This window comes from Anopheles aquasalis, chromosome Y, assembly GCF_943734665.1.
Source record: "Anopheles aquasalis chromosome Y, idAnoAquaMG_Q_19, whole genome shotgun sequence".
Lineage (NCBI taxonomy): Eukaryota > Metazoa > Arthropoda > Insecta > Diptera > Culicidae > Anopheles > Anopheles aquasalis.
In genome coordinates this window covers 5,348,688-5,368,891 of record NC_064879.1, presented here as the reverse complement: position 1 = coordinate 5,368,891, position 20,204 = coordinate 5,348,688, and the positions used below count along the sequence as shown (strand labels likewise).

Sequence of the window (20,204 nt, the reverse complement as noted above, 5' to 3'; positions counted from 1 at the left end):
TACCTGGGCTCCCGTCTAGTAGAGCCTAATCACATAATGAGGGAATTCCCCAAACAATTAAACGTCGATCTTGACCATTACCAGTACAGCGAGACGCCATCGACCGCTCAGCCATCGGCGCCTGGGGCCTCTCGATTCCGGGAATTGAGACTTGGAGGGGGGGCAAGTGCGGCGCAGCGCAGTGACTGTGCTTCTGTTTTGGTATTAGCCATTTGCCATTTGCGCCATTTCTTTTTTACATTAAAGAGGAGTTGGCGGCTTTTTTTTTATTTTGGCTTAGTATTTATTGACCGTGAAAATTATGAGCTATTTGCTGCAACAACTCTCGTTGAGCCAAGCGTCACTATGAATGAATTCTGCAGTTAAACCCCTTCCGTCACAACGTACCGGGGGTCGATTCCGGACTGAGGCCCGTTTAGCCCACAAACTACAAAGAACCAATCACACAGCCGGCCATCGCCACTGCATTGAAGTGAAACTCACTGCAACAGGTACACGCCAGCCGGCCAGTCACGATCTCAATCTAGTGCAGTTTCCAGGTCGCTGCATTTGGATCATTCGAGGAGCAGATCTTCGTTACCTTACTGGCGTATATTGCGCTTCAAAGTTTTTTTGTTTTGTGTTTTACATCAGACTGCTGAAACAATCCGGAAAGTGTGTTCGCCATTCGCACCAACAACTCGATCGATCACTCGAATTAGTAATACTGTGCACTGTGTGCCCGTGTGTATTCACAATAAAAAAAAAAAAAAACAAAAATGGTCATGTCGCCAAATTGGTTTCCTAAAACATCGCATTGCTAACTATACACTCTTCTATTCATCCGCTGACTAGTCTATTTGGTAGGAAAGAAAGGGTGTAAAACGGGGATAGGAAGGGGGCCCAAATAATGCTAACCAATGTGGCAGCTGCGGATTTACGTCACCGTGAACGTGTTGGTAACACCGACGTACGGGTAGACGCCACCGAGGATGTAACGGTAGTAGCCAAAGTGCCGGATCCGGTAGATCCCTGGCACCGTCACCGTCGGTCCGATCGTCCACTGGAACTCGATATCGCTGAAGCCGAGTATGGTGGAGGTGCGCTCCCAGCGGAACCGCGTCTCCCAGTTCGCATCGGTCGCCACCACCGTCCAGCCAGGGTCATCACCGGTCCCGGCGCCCTCGCCACTCGCCAGCTCGACGGTGAAGTAGCTTTTGTCGTGCATCAGATTGTTGCGCGGGTTGCCCGCGATGAAGACGGCTGTGACGGTGTCACCCCGCCCGTACTCGGCCCCCGGTTGCACCTTCACCTCGCCAAAGTCCTTACCGAGCGGGTGCGAATCGAAGATGACTCCCGTCGTGAGCGAGATCTGTTTGTCGTCCTCGTACGGAGGCTCCGGTCCTGGATCGAGACCCACCGCGGCCCCCGCCGTCGTCCCATTCGAGCGCACGATCGCTGACACCAACCGCCGGTACTGCTCGAGGTAGAGGGTGAGCGTGTGCGGACCGTACAGCGTGGACGCACCCTCGTACCGCTGTATCTCGTACTCTTCCGGTGTCGCCACGTAGCTGCTGTACATGTTGGAGAGCCCGGCCACGACCACCTGCAGCTCACGGCCACCGGCAGCAACGGAGGCACGCGATACGGCCGCCCGTAACCGGCGCCCGGCCATCGTCGTAAACTCGCCCGGTACGGCCGCGATCGCAAAGTCACCCACCGTCAGCACCTGCGTCGGCACGATCTTTGGCTGCCAGTCGTACGGGAAGCGGGCCCGGCCCGTCGCCAGCAGGATCGGTTTCGGTGCCTGGCACTCCTTGTCGTCCGGTGTCGGTTCGGCGATAAAGTCGCGCACCGCATTCCACAGCACGTTGTCCGTGATGGTGCCCTGCTGGAAGTCGAACGCCCCCGGACCGTCGGTGGTGCCGGCGGCAAAGCTGTAACCCATGGCCGGTAGGCAACCGCGGACCCGCCCGCCACCGTGCGTCGTCGCCTCGGCCACCGTCATATCGATGTACTGGTGGGCGTACCCGAGTGGTCCGGTTAGTTCGCGCCGGTTCCGGCTTCGGCTCCGGCTGTCCCCCCGCCCCCCCAACAGCTCACTGGCCGCCCGGTACAGCCGGTCGGCGATGAGGGCCGTACTCTCGTACATATCGGCACCCGGGCCGGACGCGAAACAGGCACCGGCACCGGCCGGGCACGACGACGTCAGCACATCGCACGGTAGCCCACTCTTCTCGCACTTCGGCCCACGGATGTTGGGCGACGCGTCACCGAGGTTACTGGCCGCAAACACACCGACAAACTCGCCCTTCCCGACCAGCGCGCCCGGGTTGCGCTCCTGTTCCAGCAGTAGCGACGCGTACCCAACGTTATCGCTCGACACCAGCCGGTTCGTGTTGTTCAGCGAGGTCGGATGGACGGCGAACCAGTTGATCGCACCGAGCAGCTCGCTCCCGTTCCGTGCGCTAACGAGCTGCAGCTGCACCAACCCCTTGTCCACGTTGTGCCGGTACTGGGCCCGCTCCTCCGCCGGGTTGTTGTCGTACGCGCTCGGGCTCCGGTTGATGTTCGCGTCCAGTACCTCCGTCTCGGCGACGTACAGCCGCGCCTCGACCATGTTGTTGTGCGCCCGGATGATGCTCTGGGCGATACCGTGCACGAGCGCGTTAAACGTTTCCGCCACGAACCCGAGCGACGTCAGATCGTACAGCAGATACATCAGGAAGCCGCCCGGTGTCGAGTGGGTGTGCGAACCGCTGATCACGACGTTCGCCTGCGTGTACAGCTGGCCGTACTTCTTCTGCAGCACCGCCAGCACGTCCCGCTTCACGGCGTGCCCCATCATACCGGCGTCGACCGCCACAAACACGAACCGCCCACCGCCACCATCGTCCACGATGTACGAGCGGGCGTACTGGCGCAGGTGGATACCGGTGCCACGTTGCGTTATCTGCGCATAACCCATCTGCCGAGACAGAGGGAGAGAGAGAGAGCGGGAGAGGTGAAAAAGAACTCCTCGAACAGGTACACTTGACTTACGAAAGTAATCTCCACCGAAGGACCGGTACAGTCGGCACGGCCAACTCCCACCTTGTAACCGGTGGCTGTGGTGGTGGTGGTGGTGATGGTGATCACCAACACACACACCAGCACCAGCTGCAGCTGCGGCCACATGACTTGTCGCTTCACCGCCGCGCCGTGCGCGTTGATCGTCGGTCCGGCTGTCCGGGCTGGGTTGTGATAGAAACGGCCCTCCCCCCCCCCCCCGGGAACGCTAGTTTCGTTTCGATGGTAGTGTGGCTTATGTGAGCGTCGGCAACGCAGTGGTCGCTGCCTGCATGCTGCTACTGCTACTGCTGCTGCTGCTGCTGATGATCAAAACAGACAAAACACTGTGCTGGGGAGAGAGACAGAAGGAGAGATAGAGATGATGGATGAGATTGTTTTGCATGCATGTAACCATATGCACCGCCCTCCCCCCCCCTTTGCTTTGTCATTTCCTGCTCGATCGGAATCGCTCTGGCGATTGTAGTAGCGCGCTGCGCGAAAATAAACAAACAAACAGGAAATACGCTGCACCGATCAGCGTTCTCTATGGTGTTCTGATCTGCGATTGCAATGCAGATGCAGGGGGCGAACATTCGCGTGAACTACCATTCTTAGTGATCTCAAGGGATTCGGCGGAAAGTGGGGAAAAAATTCAATTGACCGACAAAAACAAGCCAATATCTACCACTCTCGCGAAAATGTGCCGTATTTTCGGTGGGGATTTAATATTTTTGCTATCTGTGAAGGGCGAGGGGAGAATGGAGAGGGGATTGAAGGGATGTATTAGGTCTATGCGTTGAAATCCGCGGTACCAAATTTAATCGGTTATTTCTCAATAAATCTTCACAATCTGCTTATTAAACAGATTGACTTTCGCTAGCCACTACTTTTTACTATATTTTGGGCAATTTTCGAATTTCATGTCGAAAGAACTGCTCACCTTTTGAAGCAGTTTAGGCAACTGCCCTCTTTTAAAATACTTTCATAAAGAATGAGGTGCTGTGCTTCCAAACCATTTTGTAATCGACCAAACAAGAAGTATTTAGAAAGAACAATGTCTGGGGAATACTGCGGGGAGGGTAACATTTGGTCTTCGAGGTTTTCAAAAAAGTTTTCATCGGTTTTGCAGCATGCGGCCTAGCGCTAGCATGTTGAAAAAAAAAAGTTTATTACGTCATTTTTCCCATTTTTACCGTTTTTCAGGGTCAGAGCTTGCTTCAAATGGATCAATTATTGTTGCTAACGTTCTCTATCAACAATTTCATGAGTTTCCGAAAGTTCTTAGTGCACGACACACGTGAAAACTGGATTTGCTCACTATTTTGGTGTACCCGAACCTTCTGTGTCTTTAAAGACAAAATCTCCGCTTCTAAACCTTTGAAGCCAGCTTTCACACTTTTTTTTGTATCGTAACATGTTCAACATAAGCTTAAACCAACACATGATAATTTTCAGCAGCTGTTTTCTTGAAATGAAAAACTGGCTTTTAAATCTCCCCGCAAAATGGACTTTTCAGGCACCAAACTTGACATTTTCAGCTGGAGAAAAAACTATGTTGTAGTCAATATTATGAACGGTGCCTTATAGCGTTTTAAAGGTATTTAGTTATACTTTAAAACGACATAACAAATGAGGATGTAAACCATCCCCAAACAAAATGGCGCCATGTATTAGCAAAACCACGGATTTCAATGCATACCCCTAATACAAGATACGAAAACACCCTCTTTCCCCCTATCCCCTACTGCAAGCCTTGGGCTTAACTTTCTCGCACATCTGATCGATAGCCAGTTAAATTTTAATTAAATAAAAATTCCCCTAAAACAATGCAATTTGGTAAAGCCCATTAAAATCTAAAGTAATTAGGGAATAAGACATCAGGGAACACTCCACCGATCCCGTCGAAAAACCGCACAACGATGAAAAAAAAACCGGTCGAAACCACAACGGCCAAACTGCCCGGGGTCCCCCCGCTTTCGTCATCGATCGACCACACAGCACGCACGTCTTGAATTCGACAGACAAAACCCTTCCATCCGCCTCACCCCTCCTCACCACCAGAGCCCCAAAAAACAAAACAAAAAAAAACTACCCCGAACAAAACCAGTAACTATCGTTATCGATGACGTAACGACCGGGGCCGAGCAGGGGCGCTGGGCTGGGCTGGGGACAGTTGGTTACGGCACACGGCGTTCGGTGGCAAGCACAGGCGCACACACACATACACATACACAGAGCAGTGCAGATGGGGAGCGCAGACGAAGGATCCTTCTATCCTATTCGCCCCCTTTGCCTTCTTCGTAGGTTGATTTTAGCTCACCCCGGTGGCGCCTCCACTTCTGGAACAACTTAAAAAGTAACAAAGGGTAACAAAGCTGGGGCCGAGCACCCTTTGGGCTTTGGGTCGCGATTGCTTCTGAGCAGCAAGGCGATCTGGTCTGCGCCCTAATATATCCATCCGGTACCATTCCTGCCCGACTGTTATCAGATAAGTGGGTTGGTTTTAGTCGACCGTGTAGTGTAGTGGGACAAGTGGGACCCCGTTCCCCCCCCCCCCCCCCCCCGGTGGTACACCTGATCATCAGGTGTGTTCCGTTCCGTGTAATGTGCAGAGACATGTCAAGTGAGTGAGATCAGTGGCTGATTAGAGGTTTGTGCTAGCTAGCTAGCTAGCAACCGTTCGCTGTGTGAAGAGGCCTTTACATTACTAGGTGCCCCAGGTGGGCCTGGGAGGCAGGAAACAATGCGGCGAAGATCGGAAAGTCGGATGCGCATCCTCCGCGTATGCCAGGTCGGTTGCGGCCGGTCACTACGGCCCGGCGGCACCGAAACATCATTGCGCCAATCGGAGCACACAGGCCGTGCCGTGGTGTGGAGTAGGAGTATCGCCACAGACACACACGGACAACACCACTGCAGTTGGCCTTGGCCGATTGGAGCATCCAATCCCCTTTGTTCGTGCCTGTCCCCTGGTGTACGTGCTTTGCCAGTGTTATTGCTTGATCTCAATACTTGATGAGGACATTACGCTTTTCGCTGCTCGCTACTGTCTCGCTCTCTCTCTCTCTTTCGTGCGCTCTGTCGCCAATCGAACAGCAGAATCGCCAACAACGCCATGATCAGCAGCAGCAGCAACAACAGAAGCTATCTGCTGCACACACTGCGCGGGTTTGGGGTGCAGATCGAGATGCAGTGCGATAGAGAAAGGGGCATAGCGCAACGACGCACAGAGGGGTATTTGCGCAGCAAAATGCGGTCAAAACCCCCCCCCCCCCCCAGCATAATATTATTTTGTTTTCAAATTTTGCCTTGCTCACAATTTTCAAATGTTCTACACATGACATCACCCTCATAAAGAACTCATACAATGATTACACATCCCTGATCATTTTTATCATTTTTAGCTGTGAAGTGGAAGGATATAAATGAAATAGGTGCGTCGCGCCATTCTTGTGAAAAACAAGTAGTTATAGTCAAGAACAGCCTGTTCTTGGTATGCACGAGCATCTACAAAGTTAGTAGAATACGTTGCAGTGCTATTTACGATTTGAAGTTTAAAAATAATCACAGTTTTTTTTTATCAAAAATAAACCTTCGCAAAAACACATGAACAAGTGAAAATTTCAACTTCAGTTTTCTCAAAAGCCCGGCAATGCCCGGCAAAAATTCAGGTAACATTTCAAAGAATAAGTTCTCTAGAATATAAAACCAGTTGGAATGGTTCCTCCCGGTTCCTCTCTACCGAATTTTCGATGTTTTTGTGAAATATGGGTTTTACAGAATTTTTCGTCTAATTACTGTATTTGCTTTTATTCTCCAGCAGTTTCTTGGTGATATTTGTGCCAGATGCTTCAAAAATACCCCAAGAAGGTTTTGGACAACATTCTTCAATATGCTGAGAAGAAATTAGCTCAACTTTTGGAGTGACCTTCAGAAATAGGCAAAATGGAGGTGTTTGAAAGGAAATTCTGAGATTAAAAGCAAATTTCACGCGAAAATGGATGGATTCCGATATCAACTGGATGATTTAAACGTTGCTAATGATAAATGGTTGCAAACTAGAGTCAAGTTATTTTTTTTTGAGTAAGGCAAACGCCATAAATGGGCGACCCACAAGAGAAATTACAAATATTAGAGAAATAAGAGAAAGGAAGATTCATGCCTAGAAAAACGCATTCTAGCTCAAATAAGCTGGAATTACTAGAAAACATGATTTTTTACGGTTTTAAAACGAATATCAACCATATTTATAACGTATAACAGCATTATGGGGTTTTGACCGCATTTTCGCGCAAATACCCCTTTGTGCGACGGGCGGTCAGTTTCCTTTGTCTCGCAACGACTCGGCCAGGGTGTCGGGTTGTTGTTTTGTTTGCGCACGCGTCCGATAGGGTGTCATCGATCCTGCGAATGGCGCCTTTCCACGATCACGCCTTATCGCACAATGATAATGTCCAACTGGCCGAGCGTCGGTCGGTTGGTTGGTTGGTTGGTTGGTTGGTTGGTTGGTTGATTGGTTCGGTATTATCAGACCCGGAATACCCTGCTTACCCTTCGCTTACATCCTCGTGGATGCCACGGTGGTATCTCGAACCAGAGATGCGGCGTGATGGCGAGTCGTTGTGGTGCGTAGTTGGTCGCTCTGCTCTTCGTTGCACTGGAACGGGGACCGGTGTCGTGTGTGCTAGTGCCACGGGACACGAGAAGAAGCAAACGAACACTCCGCGAACAAACGAAACGCTGTAATCAGTCTGCGGCAGACCGGCAGATCAATCGTGGTAGGGAACGGGGGCACATCGAACAAAAACACATATATTATGCGGAATCACAATCATGTGTCATATGGCCGCTCCTTCAGGTCACCAAGTTCTCCTCTTCCTTTCCTCCTATCCTATCGGAAAACTATCCAAACAAAACACACGCACACTCGCAGACACACGACGGCGGCGGCGGCGGCGGCGGCGGCTGCGGGTAGTCGCCCGAAAGTTCCTTTGTACCACACTACACAGTGTACGCTAACAGGAGCGCAACAGACCAAACAAACGCTACCTCCAGTCGCATACTGGCGGCGCAACGCTTGGAAACACCACTCCTGACACTTCAGCGTCAGCGGCTGGTGGATGAAATCGAGCGGAGAGCAGCAACAGCAGCAGCAGCCGTCTAGCTGCTGCTGCATCGGGGCATCATATCACCACACACTCCGTCCTGCTAGTCTTCCCGCCACTGTGGACGCGCTGTCGGCTGTCCTTTCGTATACGTGCCATGTGCCACCACCTCTCGCTTCGGTTGCTCAGTTACGACACCACCGGGTGAAGGTGGTACCGCCCTGGTGGTGGTGGTGGTGGTGGTGGTGGCTTTGTGCGGCGTCTTCTCCTTCCTTCCACGCACCACAGCAAATTATCATTGGCATCGAGCGTCGCACTGATTGTTCAGGACGGGCGGCGAAGAGGCAAAAGAGAACGAGAAAGAGAGAGAGAGAGAGAGAGAGAGAGAGAGAGCACACGGGCATGCGCTCTAGCTCACATGACAAAGAGTTTGCACGCACGCAGCGAGTCTCTCAAACGGGGGATGATGATGCTTCCACCATATTTTCTCTCTCGCGCGCGCTCGAGCTCGCCAGTTTGTCGCGAGTGCATCCTGTCCTGTCGCCTGTGGACAACCACAACAACAACACACCGAAATGCGCACACAGTGCTGGATGTATGTGCAGCATCAACGGATTTGCACGGAGGTACGCAGGATTTACGCCAATTGAGTCAGCATCCCGCGGATCGCGGTTGTATGTTTTTGTATGAGCGAGGCCCTTGGAAATGGGAAGCAACTGTTGACACTCAAAACACGTGCCACGAAATCATTCTTGGGTTTAAACCGTGCTGAAAGAGGATAAATTAATATTTACATCGGGTTCGGACCGTTTTCTGTGCTGTTTTGTGGTGGATTCCATACCAATTGAGATTATTTATGCTCAGTAATGGCTTCAATCCCTTTTATGGCACCATTTAACTTGTAAAGAATAATTTCTTTCGGTCTGGGAGGGGGTTTACCCTCCATTCTATGATGTATGATTATTTGATAGGGTAGAAAACCTTCATTTCCATCTTTATCAATTTGTATAATTTATAGTTTTTTTTATTAAAATTTAAGTTGCTAAATAACCAATCAAATGTGCCAGGAACTTTAAAATATCTTGAAGGAGGATAGGGGAAGTTATTACCTACCAAGTAAAACCCTTCTAGTTCCTCTCCCGTTTCAAATAATTAAAATATTTAAGGGGGGACTTCGGTATTTAATTGTTATTTGTAACCCATGTTTTTAACATTTTTCACTGAAAGCTGATCCTTTCAAGAGTATTGTGCAAAAGTTTTGGGCCAATCGAAGCAAATCTGACGTGATTTTTTAAAATCCGCGTTTCACACAAGGCTCCATGCAGCTCGCTACTTTGAAGAGCGATTCCCAAAAAGCAACGTTTTCAAAGTCGGTGCCCATCGTACCGTGGAAACTGATCGATTGATTTGAAATTTTTCACACATAATGTGTACACTTTTTGCCAGGTATTCCTGTTGAGATATCATGCAAATTGTTGATACTTTTTTTCTAAATAAATCTTTAAAGTTCGTTTTTTATGGCCGAATCGCAAAAAGCATCACTTTTGCAACTTCAAAAATCTGCCAAAAATCGAACAATAGGAATATCAACAAAAACTGTCCGGGGCTTCCTAGATAAACTTATAATCTTTCCAACGAGTATCGATTTGTATTTTTCTGATGACCCGTCACGCAGCTACGATGGGCACAAGAAAAGATCTCGTATCTAATTCGAAATCTTTTCGAAGATACGACTGCCTAAATTTGATGGCATGGATGAAGTTTTCAATGAATGTTGCTCAAAACAATAGCAAATATTCTTCAAAAGTTTTAGATTAATATGTCATTCACTTGAAAAAATGCAGTTGAATGGTTACGTCACAAAAAATCGTCAAAAAAGGGCCTTTTTTTGCCCGAAAATACCGAAGTCCCCCCTTAAACCTTGAGGGTTTATGCAGGTTTCTATAGATGAAAATATAGGTTTTTGTACCTTTTAATCCTGTGTCCACCTTAGAAGAATCTGCGGCTAGATTCTAGAGAAAGGATGAGTGAAAATGAATACATTCGAAAATGAGTGCTCATTGCCATATTCATCTCTTGTGTACCGCAGGGTAATAGATGTCACTGAGAGAGTGTGCTCGACAATGAAACGGCTTTCAATGAGCTAGGTTTCATTTGTTAAGACTTTGTGGAAGGCCTAGTACAACCTCTTTGATTGACTAGCTTTGGGGCCCATTTGTTTTTTCCACGTAGCGAATGTCGCTGCTGCTGTGTCACCGACTGTTCCTGGAAAGCGAAACGAGAAAGAGAGACTGGCTGCACCCGAGCGTGAGAGAGAGAGAGAGAGAGAGAGAGAGAGAGAGAAAGAGAGAGAGAAGAAAAAAGGAGTTGCAAACGAGAAGGAGTGTGGGAAAGAAAGGGACGGGTGCGTGCGTGCATTATGTGCCGAGGCCGAGGCGTGCACACTCGTACCTACGCACGTAGCCAACTGCCTAGCCTGCTGCTCGCTGTGCGCGGACGCGTACGCTTGTGTTTTCATCCGGAGGACGACGCGATACACCACCACCACCAGCGCCAGCGCAGTTCCTTGTGCGTTCGTGTTTTTTGACAGATGGCCACCAGTCGACTGCGTGCCGCTGCCCGCACTGTGCTACGTGATCGTGCGCACGCTCCAGCAGTCAAGAGTGTGTTGTCGCGATTTAAGATTGAAAGATTTTGCCTGCACCGAACCGGGTGCCGCAGCCGGATGTAAACGAAAGGACGGACGGACGGACAGGTAGCGCAACAAAACAACAAAATCACGGACTGGAGCGCTGGAGAGGAACCGTAAAGGTGAGAACCACGCAGACACCGGTGAGTCCAGCTGCGTGTTGTGCTGTTTCGGGGTTTCGAGAGGGTGTGTTTTTGCTTCAGATTGGATTGGTTGCTCCCCCCCCCCCCCCCCACTGTTAGCAGCAGTGTCAGCAAACGATTTTGCCACCTTTCACATCACATCTTCAGCAACAACAATCAACTCAACCATCGTCATTCGTCATCGTGCACCGGGTCCAGCCACCATCAACCATTGTAATGCATGTACCATCTGATCATCTGGTTGTACAACTGATGCCGAGCTGCCTACGCCTTCGTCAAACGCGGCTGCCGCTGCTGCTCTGGTTTTGGGCCGACAGTTCACTTCCGTTCCGTTTGGCGTTAGAACCGCGCGCCGCATGTGTTATGATCGTTATCAGCTGCCTGTTCTTTCGCCCCCTCCTCCTGGGTCGTCATCCTCGTCGTCGTCGTCGTCGTCGTCTATAGCAGCGTGGTGGGTAGCGGTCGTTGAATTTTTGTGTTGCTTAGCTGGCAGCTTCAAATGCCAAAACGGTTTCACACACCCCTTCGCTCAGCGTTGGCTACGAAGCGCACGGAGGCGTGTGCTGTTCCGTAACGTTCTCGAACGTCGTAGTCGAAGTGTCGCGTTCTATCCAGTAACGAAGTGTGACCGTGCGAGAACGAACCGTGAGTGTGCACCCGTATCTAGTTTTGCTGGGTGTATTGTGTTGTCGGTGGCTTCTATCAAGCAAGCTACCGAGTGCGTACAGAGCACGAGCACGGTTTTAGCAGTTCGAGTCGAGGAAATCGAGCACGTGCCACTGCCACTAATCCCGCAGCCACCCTGTTGTCCCTTCTTGTTGTTCTTTCTCGGTTCCCGCGGCTGTGTCTCGGCGGCGGTGGCGCCCAGGACCAGGACATATCACAAACAGCGGGATCAGCGGCCATGACGATGCCAACAACGGTGGTGACGGTGGTGGTGGTGCTGGTGGTGGCCACAGTTACGATCGGCCTACTGCCGCCGGTCGGTGCTGAGCTGTTCACGGCGCTGGCCGACATGGAGGAGCTGCTCGAGACCGAGGCCGTGCTGATTGCCAATCTAGACAATTACGTGCAGGCACAGGAGGAGAAGCTGCTGCAGCTGCGCCGCAAGGTGCAGGAGTACCGGCGGGAGCACACGGAGGCGGCGCGCGACGTCAGCGCCTACCTCTCGAACCCGGTGAACGCGTTCCTGCTGACCAAGCGGCTAACGACCGACTGGCGCTACGTGGAGCACCTGATGACGTACGAGGTGGGGAAGGAGTTCCTCGAGAACGTGACCAGCTACCGGAGCGTGCTCAAGTTCCCGTCCGACGAGGACCTGAACGGGGCGGCCGTGGCGTTGATGCGCCTCCAGGACACGTACAACCTCGACACGGCCAGCGTGGCCCGCGGCATGCTGGACGGCGTCCAGTACAGCACGGAACTGTCCGCCGGTGACTGTTTCGAGCTCGGGCGCCAGAGCTACCTCAACGGTGACCACTACCACACGGTACTGTGGATGCGCGAGGCAATGGACCGGCTAACGCACGAGGTCAACCGGACGGCCATGAAGGAGGACGTGCTGGAGTATCTGGCGTTCTCCACCTTCAAGCAGGGTAAGCAGGGCCGGGCCCCGGCCCCACCGGCCCAGTTCCATGGCATTCGCATGCTAACTGTCTCTCTCTCTCTCTCTCTCTCCCCCTGCACTCTGTGCTCCATTTAGGCAACATTCAGACAGCCCTGTCGATGACGGAGGAACTGCTGGAGCTGGTACCGGATCACGAGCGGGCCGTCAGCAACAAGGCGTACTACGTGAAGGAGCTGCTGAAGGAGTCGCACCAGAAGATACTGCGTGGCGATGATGGCAGCGAGGAGGTGCCCGTAGACACCAGTACGGTAGGTGCAGCAATGGCAATAGGGTTCGCAATTCGCTAACGATGCCTTTTCTCTCTCTCTCTCTCTCTCTCTCTCTCTCTCCACACACCCACCCACCGAAGAAGATCCACAAAGGGGAGGCGTCACCGCACGTGTACGATAAGACGGAGCGGAAACTGTACGAGCAGCTGTGCCGGGGCGAACAGGAGCCACCGATCGAGCTGCGGTCCCAGCTCGTCTGCCGCTACGTCACACACAAGCACCGGTCGCCGTTTCTCCGGTTGGCGCCACTCAAGCTGGAGGAAGCGTACCGGCAGCCGGACATCGTCCTCTACCACGACGTGATGTCGGACCGGGAGATCGAGCTGATCAAACACTACGCCCGGCCCCGCTTCCGGCGCGCCACCGTACAGAACTACAAGACGGGCGAGCTCGAGTTTGCCAACTATCGCATCAGCAAGTCCGCCTGGCTGAAGGACACCGAGGACGAGGTGATCCGCACCGTTAGCCAGCGCGTCGAGGACATGACCGGGTTGACGATGGCGACGGCCGAGGAGCTACAGGTCGTCAACTACGGCATCGGTGGGCACTACGAGCCACACTTTGACTTTGCGCGCCGCGAGGAGCGCAACGCGTTCAAAAGCCTCGGCACTGGCAACCGGATTGCGACCGTGCTCTTCTACGTAAGTGAACGCCGGCGCCGACATCTGCCCGACTGCGACTTACACCTTCTCTCTCTCTCCTTCTCTTTCACCGCTACCCCCGCATTTCCCTGGCCGCAGATGAGTGACGTGACGCAGGGCGGTGCAACCGTTTTCCCTTCCCTGAACCTGGCGCTGCGGCCACGCAAGGGTACGGCCGCCTTCTGGCACAACCTGCACCCGTCCGGCAATGGGGACTATGCGACGCGCCATGCCGCCTGCCCGGTCCTCACCGGCACCAAATGGGGTACGGAAATGCGGTTCCACCACAAGTGCCACTGGCTGGTGCTGATTCGCCTTTTCTGTCTGTTGTGTTTACAGTTTCCAACAAATGGATCCACGAGCGGGGCCAGGAGTTCCGGCGACCGTGCGGCCTGCAGCCGGACCAGCCGGAAGAGCTGTTCTGATAGTATACCATAACCATGACATGAGCTTTCCGTTCATTTGAACCGTTTTGAGCTTTAACGTTTGCCACGTTGCCCGGACGGGGCGAGGACGTGTACGTGTACTACACCTTGCAGTGAGTCCCACTGTAGGGCGCCATATTGCGATCTGCCAATTCGTAAACGTTGCCATTTCTCACCGGGAGCGATATATTTCGTATTGATTAATCATTTTTAACCCTAGATTTACTATTATTTTTTTTATTATTGTACTGCCTAGACCTACTAGCAAAACTGCGAATGAATGTGAATCCCGGGCGACCGGGCGACAGTGACGGAGCCAAATTTTCGATTAACCCCCCCCCCCCCCCCCTCTTATTTAATGTGTTGTAACGCTCGGGCCGACCCATAGCTTAGTGAAAAGCGTCGAGGGGCTGCGTCTAACTTAATCGAACGATCATCGAACAAATCGAATCACTCTGCTGCCCGGCAAAAAAAAATGAAAAAAAAACATCCTAGTGAATCGCTGTCATCGCTCACTGCATTGGCGTACTGCAACTGCAAACACAGCTGCGGTGCTGGGTGTTTAGCGTTTAGGGCAGAGGCGTGATATCGTGAGCTTAAAACGCGCAAAGTACTACTACCAAAGCCAGCGTGATGGTTCCGGTGTCCCATAGAATGATTGTGTTTTCAATTCCCTTTCTCTCTCTCTCGCGCTCTCTGTTGGTGTTTCCCTTTACTTTACCTGTTATGATTGTGAATCGGTGACGCGCCTGTTGCCGAATGGCTGAAGCAATCCACGCGGGTCGAGGGAGCGGATTGTCCAACGTTGTCAAAGCCAGAGCTCTGGTTGCGCCTCACGCGTCGCGTTGGCATACTCATTTAGCTAAGCGCAAAACACCGAACTGGTTAGTGGTAATTTAGGCATTTAACAAACAGTCAAACAAAAAAAAGAAACGAACACTTATTAATGTAAAAATACCAAAAATTAAACAACAAAAAAAAAACAAGCGGACGTTGTGCTTTCGGCGGACGGACAGCTTGCCCTGTGCTTAGTGTACCGAGAGAGCGTGAAAATAAAATTCCGGTTTTTTGTATGTAAAATCGCAACTGGCTCCACACGATGCACGATGAAAAAAATAGGACAAGAAAACGAAAGAAAAGAAAGCAAAGAGAGCGCCGCAAACACTGCGGCTGCGACTTCCGACTACAGAGTTGCACAAAAGGGGGCGTTCTTTTATTCAGTGTAAAAGGGGGGGGGGATCTGTGTAGGTTCGACTAAACACACGGTGGTGGTGTGGTTGGTTTTTTTTCTTTTTGTAATTTTTTTTTTTTTGGAGACGCCTTGTGGTCGGAGTCGGTCGGCTCCAGCTACACTTAACTCTTGCTTATGCACTTGCTTCCTCTTCGCCTTCGCTTAAATGCTGAGTTACGGGGTTACCTCGCACGACTCACGGACGACAAGTGTCACTAAAGGAGGCTAAAGAAGACAACATTGTACTGATAGACGATACAACGCACTCACATACACACGCACACACCGTCAGTGATCTGTAAGCAAACGGTATTGGCAGGAGAGGGGTTTTCACACGTTCCCATTACATTAACACTGTTAGAATGATTCATATAATTATGCGTTTTTGTCTGGCTTCTATTTTGTTTTACTTCCAGCTTCCTTCCACACTCTTTCTTTCTTTCTTTCTCTCTCTCTCTCTCTCTCTCTCTCTCTCTCTCTCTCTCCATCTCTCTTTCTGCATTTTGATTCCGGTTGCAACAGTTCGTAATTAGCTATTTTGTATATCATCATCATTATCATCATCAACATCATCAACATCATATCATCGTCATCAGCATCGTCTTCTCGTAAGATAGGAAATCGTCATCGTGACACTAATTCAATTCACAATCAACGAACCGTTTATCGGCAACGAAGTTATTTATCGGCTTCCGCGCATTCCACATCTTAGTGCACATCGCTCCCTGCTTTCCTTTTCCGCCCTTAATCGTGGCACATGGAAAACATACAACATCGGTGTCGGTGCGTTTTTTAATGCATGGATTGCATTTTAGAATGTATATGTATATAATATATATATATAATTGTGTGTATATAAGAATGTATACGGATCTAAGAATGATTGGTTGCATCACCACCGGACCGGTCCACCGACCCACGGCAAGACTCTCTCCCCTCCCCCACTCCTTCCCACTTGCTATCACTTTCCCAGAGGCCTAGAGGCAACGGATTTTAACGTAAGAAACACATGTTTCAGGGGGGGATGTTGAGCCTGCTACCACAAAAAAAAGGGCAGGTCACGAGTACGGGTACGATAGGGTCAGGGGCTGCGGCCAGTTTTCGCACAGCTCGCATTGGTTTTTTTTTGTTGTGTTTGTTTGTCGCTTCGCCTGCTTGGCACCTAATTTTAATATAAATGTTTTGCTTTGATTCATTTCCCCCCCCCCCCCACTTTTTTTTTGTTTTGGCACCATGATGACGATCGGGTATCGGTCTCTTCCAAAAAACCACGTCTGACGTCTGAAAAGAAAGCGGGAGGTGGGGAGGGGGGCGTGGGCTAGTGTAAATAGAGATTCAATAGAGAGCAATCGTGGTTGTCTTCCGCGTAATAAACACTCGCTCTCTTCTTCTTCTTTTCTCTCTCTCTCTCTCTCTCTCTCTCTCTCGCGCGCGCTCCCTCTTTGTTGATTCTGATAAAGTGCGCTCAATTGAAATTGTGGTTTGCTCGACAATGGCATCAGGGCGACAATCGGCAATCAACAGAGGAGCACACAGCAAGCAATACCACTGCTTCCTTCCCCTTCCCCTCCCCCTCGCACCACCCCACGATCTGTCGAAGGGTGGCTAAAGATTGCTGCCGTGCGAGCTTAAGTCGAGTTGGTTGTGTTGATGGAAGGAAATGGAATCAGTCTCGAGGGGTTGATGATTGTTCCTTTGCACAAAACATTCCTCTTTTCTCTCTTCCCTCTCTCTCTCTCTCTCTCTCTCTCTCTCTCTCTCTCTACCCTCCTCCCTCACCCCTCCCTTTGTGCTCATCCTGCTTTTGCACGCCTTTAAAATACACACTCCAGAAAACAGAAGAACTTGGAATGAAGATGATCAAGATGAGTTGCCTCCCAGCCCTGCCTGACTTTCTTCACTTTCTTTCCCAACTTTGCTGCTACTTTCCCGGCGTATTTGGTCCCCCACCCACCACCCAGCCCGTTTGGCTTCGTTCCAACCAGCGGCTCGAGAATTTCATTCCATTTTGTATTTTTCCGCCAGCAGCCAAATTCCCTCCACTCTTTCCTTCCAGTTGAATCCAGTTGGTTTGATGTCCGGTGTGGTGCGGTATGTGCCAAGAGAGTGTGGGAGTGTATGGGAGTGGTCACATTAAAAGAGAGAGAGAAAGAGGGAGAGAGAGAGGGCGAAAGACAATCTATTCTATTCTGTTCTACGGATGCTCTTCAATCACGCCTCGCCGGTGCTACTAAAGGGCAGTTCGGGCAACAAAAAGGACACACGACGGGGTCCGGTTTTACCTGCCAGCGTTTCTACCATGTGCTCCCCCTCAATCCCCCTCTCTCTCTCTCTCTCTCTCTCGCACTCTCGCGCTCTCTCTAGAGACCGGTGACCGGTCGATCGATTGTGTTTAGCTGGGAGTTTGCAGGAGGATCTTTGCGCCCGCATGTGTGCGTGTGTATGTGTGTGCGCTCACAGCACCGGGGAAGGGTTCACATATTCGCATATTATCCACTACACAGCTTGAGTTTCAAAAAGTGGTTACAATTGCTATGCACAGAGAGCGCAGAAAGTGTTTTGTTTTGAGGGCTTTTCAACTGGCCCCCCGTCTAACAGGTTTCAGAGTTTCTAATGTCACCATGTTGTGTGTGTTTGTATGTGTGTACATACTATTAATCAGAGAATCGTACTGTGAAATGTATATGTATCTATGTATATCTATATATGTATATAATTCTTAACAAAAATATCTTCTTCTTTATGCTATCAGCTTCCGCAGCTACCACAGCCTAGTATGCCTGGCAATAACTGCTTCAGCTGTTGCACTACAAAATAGAGAGCATCGAACCCACATCCGAGCACTATAGGGATCCCTCACACTATTCCTATCTCTCTCTCTCTCTCGCTGTTGCTCCCTTCTATCGCCTTCTTCCCAAAAACCCCATCCCCAATCGCCGCGAGAAGGAGCGCGCGCGCGCGTGCACCCTCGTCCGTGTGTATGTGTTCGAGTGGCCGAGTGGTATTGCCCGCGGTTTTATGGGCCGCGCCACGTTTCGTATGGAAATCATTACTCTTGTCGTATGTTATTCTGTCGTCTTACATCATTGAACTTGATGGATTGCAGCGCGCATGCAGCGCAGATGTTCTCCAGCACGATGTTCGCTCTTGTTTGCTGTTGCTGCTTCCGTTCTCTTTCGCCCGAGTCGTCGTTCTCGTCATCGTTTGGCATCGTTTTATGAATGGCTTTTTTTTTCTTCTTCTTTCTTTTCCGTTTTTCCTCGGCAATTTTCGCGCGTTCTGTGTGTTTTTTTTTGTTTGCGTTATTGTTTGGATTGAAAGGTTTCTCTCGTTTTTGTTGTTGTTGTTAATTGTTGGCATCATTGCAAAAAGGGTGATTTAATTTAAGGTGCAATGTCGAGTCCATGACGTTTACGATTGGTACCATGTCGGTAATATACCCTGTGTGGGCCCTTAGAGGGGGGGGGGGGGGGGGGGGGGAGGAAGAGAACAACTAGAATCCGACAAACATACACACACACACACGGCACACAACTTACAACAACATTAAAATTACAATACACCGATAAGGAATGTGTGTTTTTTGTTTGTTTGTTTTTGGTTGATTGTTTTGTGAGGTGTGTTTCCGGGGTACGAACGGTGGGCTGACACGCGCACGCAGGGCAGGGCACACCACGCTAACGTAAAGGGTGTTTTTTTTTGGGGGGGGGGGGATGGAGTGGTTGTTTGGTAAGATTATCATAATTTACTTTGTTTTCTTCGTCTTTTCTGCATCTTCTTCTTCTTCGTCTTCGTCTTCTTCTGTTTTTTTTCTTTTTTGTTTTTAATTTTTTTCTTTTCATTGATCAATTTTCCTTCCAGCACTCTAAATGGGCTTGTACGCTTTTCATCCTTCCACCTCTCATCCGTGGGATTGTTTCTTTAAGTGTAGAGGTGTGTGGCAACCCCATTTCCCTATCCCACTCGCTAGCGCTCATACCGTTCAGTTTTGTTCGGTTTTTGACTGTCGGCCAACGTCTACTATAACCTCAAACAAATTTTCCTCAAACACATCCCAAAATGGTCCGTCCCGGCTAGCGAGCGAACAAAAGAAGGGCTGGAGAGTGGGCATCAACCCCTCAGTTGATGAAGGATACCGTAATTTGCGTAATTGGTGAATGTAAATTGTATACAAACTATATAACGATCGGTAAGAAACAATGTTCGACGCGGTACGCCCGAACGCGTTTTGAGCAAACAATCGATAATCGATCATCGAAATCGAAATCGAAAAAAAAAACAGCACCAACGGGAGGAGAGATGCAAACCGCCGCTTCGCGACGATGCACTAGCAGTAAAAAGGTATCAAAACAACAGAAAAACAAAACGGAAATAACAAAACACGGAAATACACCAGCATTCCAGCAGAGCCAGATTAGATCTCATAGTTGCGGAACTTGTTGACGACCTCGCTGGAGTTCTCCGAGCCCCACTCGCCCTTCCGGCCACCGTAGTAGAGCGCGGCACCGCCCTCCGAGGCGCGCCGATGGGCCGGGTTCGGTTGGGCGGCGCTCAGCCCGGACGCCGAACCGGCAGCGGCGGCGCCGGCCGTGGCCGTGGCCCCCGCGCCAGTTCCGGACGCGCCACCAGCACCGTCCGGTAGCATCCGGTCCTTGGTCTTCGGGATCGCCCAGTGCATACTCTGCTGGACGTGCTCCTTCATGCCGACCCAGTTCTTGTAGCTGATCTGGATGCCACTGTTGCGCCACTTATCGTAGCTGGCCCGCTTCTCCGGGTCACACAGGATTTCCTTCGCTTCCTGGCCGTCCGTCAGCAGGAGCAGCGGTGCAAGTAGAAGGAGGAAAGCGGGGCCGGGATAGCGGAAATGGAAAATTTTAAAATATGTAACTGTGCGAGGACGAGCTGAGATGCTGGCGGGCACACATACAAGGTGAGGCAAAAAAACTGAACCACAGTTAAAACGCCATATCTTTTTCAGTTTTGTTTGAATTTTATTGAGTAAAAGCAACAAAATGACGGGAATTTCATAAACTTTCAGAATCAG

The 20,204-nt window shown here is 50.6% G+C and overlaps 3 protein-coding genes across 15 annotated transcripts in view; 1 reads left to right on the top strand and 2 right to left on the bottom strand.

Annotated features, from left to right (window-relative positions):
- Positions 1 to 572: 572 nt before the first annotated feature.
- Positions 573 to 8,266, bottom strand: LOC126579936 (neutral ceramidase). 7 transcript variants are annotated; one of them, XM_050243709.1, is made up of 3 exons: positions 7,582 to 8,266; positions 3,022 to 3,379; positions 573 to 2,947 (listed from the first exon to the last, which is right to left on the bottom strand). In XM_050243709.1, exons 2-3 carry the CDS (start codon positions 3,154 to 3,156, stop codon positions 917 to 919), a joined length of 2,166 nt encoding a protein of 721 aa, XP_050099666.1. In that variant the 5' UTR covers positions 3,157 to 3,379; positions 7,582 to 8,266; the 3' UTR covers positions 573 to 916. The 7 variants fall into 7 exon arrangements, with proteins under 7 accessions (XP_050099666.1, XP_050099667.1, XP_050099665.1 ...); XM_050243710.1 differs by having other exon boundaries at positions 3,022 to 3,374; XM_050243708.1 differs by lacking the exon at positions 7,582 to 8,266 and adding an exon at positions 5,351 to 5,478.
- Positions 8,267 to 10,569: 2,303 nt separating this feature from the next.
- Positions 10,570 to 18,650, top strand: LOC126579942 (prolyl 4-hydroxylase subunit alpha-1). Of its 4 annotated transcripts, none has more exons than XM_050243721.1 (6): positions 10,570 to 10,946; positions 11,836 to 12,562; positions 12,670 to 12,842; positions 12,944 to 13,504; positions 13,604 to 13,769; positions 13,844 to 18,650. In XM_050243721.1, the coding sequence occupies exons 2-6, from the start codon at positions 11,872 to 11,874 to the stop codon at positions 13,927 to 13,929; spliced, it is 1,677 nt and encodes a 558-aa protein (XP_050099678.1). In that variant the 5' UTR covers positions 10,570 to 10,946; positions 11,836 to 11,871; the 3' UTR covers positions 13,930 to 18,650. The 4 variants fall into 4 exon arrangements, with proteins under 4 accessions (XP_050099678.1, XP_050099679.1, XP_050099680.1 ...); XM_050243722.1 differs by having other exon boundaries at positions 11,765 to 12,562; XM_050243723.1 differs by having other exon boundaries at positions 10,570 to 10,967; positions 12,947 to 13,504.
- LOC126579947 (J domain-containing protein) overlaps positions 15,165 to 20,204 on the bottom strand; it is a 25,624-nt gene continuing 20,584 nt past the window's right edge. For all 4 annotated transcript variants that reach the window (XM_050243731.1, XM_050243732.1, XM_050243733.1 and 1 more), the window contains one exon: positions 15,165 to 19,958. In XM_050243731.1, the coding sequence (XP_050099688.1) occupies positions 19,575 to 19,958 (384 nt within the window). In that variant the 3' untranslated portion in view covers positions 15,165 to 19,574. The remainder of the gene's footprint in view (positions 19,959 to 20,204) is intronic.